Source organism: Setaria italica, chromosome III (genome assembly GCF_000263155.2).
Source record: "Setaria italica strain Yugu1 chromosome III, Setaria_italica_v2.0, whole genome shotgun sequence".
NCBI lineage: Eukaryota > Viridiplantae > Streptophyta > Magnoliopsida > Poales > Poaceae > Setaria > Setaria italica.
The window spans coordinates 1347545-1353456 of NC_028452.1; the positions used below are offsets into that span (position 1 = coordinate 1347545).

A 5912-nucleotide genomic window follows, 5' to 3' on the forward strand; every position below is an offset into this window, starting at 1 on the left:
CTAGCATCATACTACGATGGCACTAGAAGTGAAATATAATATAGGTGCATATACAAGATTAGTTCAGAAATGCGTATTAATTGTAAGCGATGCCGAGGCACATGTGGCATTTCAATTTGTATGGTGGAGTCATTACATTTTACAATCGCACCTTCACCCCCCCCCCAACTATCTTGTACATGTTAAATCACCCCCACCTTAGTCCTCTCAGTGTATAGATTAGCGAAACAATAGTAAGTTACTTCATTATTATTCAATTTTGATGGTGGCGGTAGCGTGTGGGAAAATACGCCTAGGGCAAGAAAACCCCTTAGCTTGTGTGTCATGTTTACGTGCAAGCAAAATTATTATTGTGCCAATTAGGGTTAATGTGTTAGGTTGAAGGATGTAGGGAAGTAAGCCAGATTATGGCATCCAATGCCACAGCGGGGGGAAAAAATATTCCACCAGTTTAATTCGGAAGAAAACAGAACACCCAACAGCCTAGGCTATCCTGGCAGCCCTAAAAGCAAGTGCCGTGATGACGCGCAAACTTTACTGATATATTGTTGCCGAAACAGTGCTACGATTTACACACCTGGAAATGTACCTGGAGTCGGACACACACCCCTCACCAGCATTGCAAGCCAGAAAGGAATTGAATTACACACACACACACACACACACACACACACACACACACACACACACACACACACACACACACACAGAGAGAGAGAGAGAGAGAGAGAGAGAGAGAGAGAGTCCGGTACACGAGCGTACGTATGCAAAGAGCTAGCGCAAAGTCATTACGCGAATACAGTTCGATCGGGTGGCAGCGATGCAAGAGTGTAAAGTCTACGCGCGCGCATGTAGCCCCAAGAGATCGAGGTCCTCCGGTACGTACTCGGCCATGAGATCACATCTCATGAATGCTTGGAAACGAGGCCGCCCCTGCACCCCCGGGCGTCACGGAGGTAGCGTACCTGGCCTCATCGGCGCAATGCAAGCGACTTGTACGTACCCCGTCTCGTACACACATTGAGAGAGCTGCATCATGTATACTCCTCTCTTCAAGGCACACATGCAACAGTGTCGTACGCTACGTTGAAACGGATACACTACCCGGCCGAAGCATACGGACGGAGCCAAGGAAAAACGGAGGGCGAAACATAAAGCAGCTAGCGGCGGCAGCGGCTGCTATCACCACTCACCAACTCCAATTAAGATCGCTTTGCTTCCCTTCTCTCTCTGTCTCGATCTCTCTCTACTGGCTGGCCGGGACCTGGTTGCTAGCGGCTAGCTGCCTCGCTAGATATAACCCGAAACTCACTCCACCACTCGTTTCATGGAACCCTAGACGAAAAAGTACCCTCTCTCTTTCTCTCTCTCGGCCTCTCCATTCTTCCCCCCGCCCCCGCGGCACGAGATCGATAGAGATCCCGAGAAGCAGGCCGCTGCCGGCGCGCGCTCATATATCTGTGTGTCGTCATCTCCATCACCCATGCGCCCGGCCGGAGCTCCTCCTCCCTCATCCCCCTCCAGTCATCTCGCAGTTCCCACCACCAGCGACGACTGAGCGAGCGATCGAGCGGCGAGAGGCGAGCCGTCCTTGCTGCGTCCTCCCCTCCGTCCCCGAATCCACTTCCATGTGTGTTTGCCGCCTCAGCTCCTAGCCCCCCTCCCTGCACAGCAAATCGATCATAAAGCTAGCGAGAGCCCGGGGGACGAAGAAGATGATGAACCTATCGGCTGCCGCGAACGCCTGCGATGAGTTCCCCTACGTCGCTTCCAACCCGGCTCCGCCCTCGCTGCTCCCAATCATGGAGCAGGAGAGCAGCATCCAGAGGGAGCAGCTGGGCTACAACCTCGAGGCCAACTCCCTGGCGCTCCTCCCCCCGTCCAACTCCGCCGCCGCCCACCACCACCACTCCACCATCGCCGGCGGCCACAGCGCCCACGACATCCTCCAATTCTACCCTTCCTCCCACTACCTCGCCTCCGCCGGCAACCCCTACAGCCATTTCTCCGGGAGCACCGCCGCCTTCCCGTCCTACTACCCGCCGGCGCAGGCCGCGCCCGAGTACTACTTCCCCACCCTCGTCAGCTCCGCCGAGGAGAACATGGCGAGCTTCGCCGCCACGCAGCTCGGCCTCAACCTCGGCTACCGGACCTACTTCCCGCCAAGAGGGGGGTACACGTACGGCCACCACCCGCCGCGCTGCCAGGCCGAGGGATGCAAGGCCGACCTCTCCAGCGCCAAGCGCTACCACCGCCGCCACAAGGTCTGCGAGCACCACTCCAAGGCGCCGGTCGTTGTCACCGCCGGGGGCCTGCACCAGAGGTTCTGCCAGCAGTGCAGCAGGTCAGTGGATTATTGATCGATCGATGCACACACATCTATCACCTGCTTCTCAAATTGGAGGGATGAATAAAGTTACCTTCTTGGCGGTTGGGTAATTAATACTAGTTCAGGAGGAGTGGATCTTATTATCTACATACACATGTCGTCTGAACTGAAATCACGAGTTGCATTAAGTGATCTCTGATCTCGAAGTTCCATTCAGTTCGTCATTGGCTGGCTACACTGAAACTGATTTTATGGTCAGGCAATTTGCCTCTCCTAAGCTACGATCTCATCATCAGAGAAAAAGCTTTTGGGGGATATGATTGGTTTGTTTCATCCCATGATATACCACCACCACTTATAATTCTGTGGATATATAATTACCTTTAGTTAGAAAAGTCAAATAAAAGAAAGGGGAAGGCAATTGCCTTGGTTTTCATCATATATACCACCCTTGCCTTGTTCCTCTGACTTTTTCAGCTGCATTTTAAGTGAATCCCTTCACAGTTAGACCTAGCTACATTTCCTCATGTTTCCATTACATGAACTTTCTGAAAAATTCTTATATTTCTTGATACAAACATCCAATAGCTAGCTTACCATTAATGCCATGGTTATACTTAGCAAACTACTTCTATTTCTGATGATTAAACACACCAAATTAAGGAGCCAGCATGCAGAATTGACAGAACCAACAGTTGTGTACACACAAGATGCATATCACTCATCAGATGCTAAATTAAATATCATCTCTCATATATATCCCACTTGGTGGTTTGGACTTGAAATTAATCTTCAACTAACAATGCATTTCACGTTGGGCTCATCATTTGCAGAAATTATCCTTCTTTATCAATGAAATAGACACTTTCTTGTGCCCGTTCGTTAAAAAAAATCATTTGCAGAAATTTGCCCTTGATTTTCGTCTCTCCTCCTCTTGTTTATTTCTTCGTTGGCGCTACTCTTTCCATTTATTTCCTTGACTTCTCCGTATTTTCGATCGAGTAGTTACTTCATTCAACAGTGAGCTGCCGGTACATGTATAATGTATTGGCCTCTCAAAAGTCAGAAACGACGACTCTACTTTCTTCCAAGTATCCCAAGACTTTGTACAGCCCGTGCACGTATGTACGAGCAAAAAATTCCAATTGCAAGCAACTCCTCTTCTTTCTCTACCCTCCCTCGCATGTTATTTCTCCTCCAAGTGGCTGTTAGGATCAATCCATTTACCAGATGATATTATATATGCTAAATCTTTTATTTTACCAATCCCTGCCGTCATCAGTGTGATATGGATGGCTCTGCGAATTGTACATCTCGATAGATCTCGGCTGAAGAACGAGATGCACGTGTGAAGTAACTGACCGGCAATGCATTTAAGGGTAAACAGGATCTCTCCCAGAATGATTCACTACATTGAGACACACCATATGAGTTAGCTGCAAGACTCCAAGCTGTCTGTTGGGAAGAACAGTGTAGATATATGCTTCTCATGTTCTGGATCATCATTAGTAACATGCTGTTGGTCCCGGAATGTTCTCTCTCTTTTTTTTCCAGTCCTGGGATGTCTTTACTCTAGTTAGGAAGTGGATTTGTATATAATTCACTTTCTGGGACTGAAATTTCCTATCTCGATTTTGCCGTATCAACTCATCATGCATCATGCATGATACCAAATTAGCTATATAATGCTATATATTATGATGAATGATATATACGGAACCATGTCTTTGCTGGTTAATTGGTATTTCATGTGTATGCATGTTTTCCCATTTCCCTCTTTTTTACCGTCCAAATTTGTCGTTCAGATTCCATCTGCTGGATGAGTTCGACGACGCGAAGAAGAGCTGCAGGAAGCGACTAGCGGATCACAACCGCCGCCGCCGGAAGTCAAAACCGTCCGATGGCGATGCCGGAGACAAGAAAAGGGCACATGGGAACAAAGCAGCAGCTGCTAAAGACAGTACGTGATACTCTCTATACCCAGTTTTTTTTTTCTAATTTTGAACAGAGACTAAGCAATAAGGTGTGTGCTTAATTGTGCACTACAGCACGCACATAATTATTGACCTATATAACATGCTCATTTCCCTAGAAAATTAGTAACATCAACACTCCTTTTCCTTGGAATGAAAATCTCAACAGAAGCAGGAAGTAGCAGCAAGAACATGGACATTGGAGACGGGTTGGGTACACAGATGCTGGGGAGTGCACTCTTGTCCAAAGAACAAGATCAAGCCATGGATCTTGGAGAGGTGGTGAAAGAAGCTGTGGATCCCAAGGGGAAGGCATCGATGCAACAGCATCACGGCATCCATCAGCAGAACCACCACGGCTTCCCGTTCCATTCTTCGTCTGCGGGCTCTTGCTTCCCTCAGACCCAGTCAGTCTCCGGTGATACCACATCAAATATAGCTCAAGTGCAAGAGCCAAGCTTAGCGTTCCACCATCAGCACCACCAACACAGCAACATCTTGCAGCTCGGGCAGGCGATGTTCGATCTCGACTTCGATCACTAGCCAATATGTGATCCACTCTCTCTTTCTCTCCCTCCATCATCTCTATATCTCTTTTCTCTTGTTTGTGCGCGTAATCCGTACCTTTTTTTTCTTTTCTAAATTATCTGTGTTAATTACTGTAATGTGGACATAATAATGATAGTCTATGCTTGCCATGCAATCATCTATATCATAATTAATCATTTTATTGCTCATTATAGTAGTACTTCTTGAGGCACATGCGGCGTACTTAGCTTGCAATCATCTATGCTATACTTAAGTCATTTTATTGCTCATCTAAGGGTAAGGTAGTAAGTTGGGGCATCAAAATAACTAGTGTGGTGAGAGAAAAAAATGCATGTCATGCATGTTTCCTGTTTAAGCTTTACAGAGCATATATCATCAAAATACTGCATATGAAGCAGTATTTGTTGGATATAAAAACTGCTAGGGAAAGCGCCTTCAGTACCGGGTCCAAACCCCCCTTTAGTACCGGTTGTGCAACCAGCATTGCTAAGTCGGTACTAAAGGGAGTCCTCTAGTACCGGTTGGGAAGACCAACCGGTACTAAATTGGTGGCCACATCACCGACCCGTACTAAACTCTTTTTGCTTTTTGTTTTTTTTCTCATTTTCTTTTCTATTTCTTTATTCTATGTTAGTATTTTGTATTTGTTTCCATTACGTGTACTAGTTCCAATACGCAATATATATAAAAAGTTGTATTTGATCTATAATATTACATTTGAGATAATATTATACATAGACATATTGTGCATACACATATATGAATAATATTACGTTGCATCAACTCTCCAAGTTCAACATTTTAGATCAACTATTCTGAACCCGAATCCTGATGGTGATGCATATTTGATCCATCATTATGGAACTCTCCCGCTGGATTTACTACCTCGTCCAGAAAAAATCCACTGAGTTGTTCTTTAATTGCCTCATCCTGTGGTTTATTTGTGCCTCCTGCGACGGTAATACTCAGTGGACCTGAAACCCCAGGACTGGCGGTGGAGCATAATGACCACCAAAAGGAGGTTCCTGACCCACAGCAACAACATCTTCATGACATCTTTC

At 46.6% G+C, this 5912-nt stretch overlaps 1 protein-coding gene across 1 annotated transcript; it reads left to right on the forward strand.

Annotated features, from left to right (window-relative positions):
- Positions 1-1278: 1278 nt before the first annotated feature.
- LOC101758616 (protein LIGULELESS 1) lies at positions 1279-5039 on the forward strand. The gene is made up of 3 exons (XM_004960078.2): positions 1279-2344; positions 4135-4289; positions 4472-5039. Exons 1-3 carry the CDS (start codon positions 1716-1718, stop codon positions 4843-4845), a joined length of 1158 nt encoding a protein of 385 aa, XP_004960135.1. The 5' UTR covers positions 1279-1715; the 3' UTR covers positions 4846-5039.
- Positions 5040-5912: the final 873 nt, after the last annotated feature.

Excerpts from the sequence above, each read along its gene's own strand:
- LOC101758616 (XM_004960078.2), top strand. The coding sequence starts at position 1,716 with ATGATGAACCTATCGGCTGCCGCGAACGCCTGCGATGAGTTCCCCTAC. Across the intron at positions 2,345-4,134 it reads TTCTGCCAGCAGTGCAGCAG|ATTCCATCTGCTGGATGAGT; the intron begins GTCAGTGGATTA and ends TTTGTCGTTCAG. Across the intron at positions 4,290-4,471 it reads AGCAGCAGCTGCTAAAGACA|AAGCAGGAAGTAGCAGCAAG; the intron begins GTACGTGATACT and ends AAATCTCAACAG.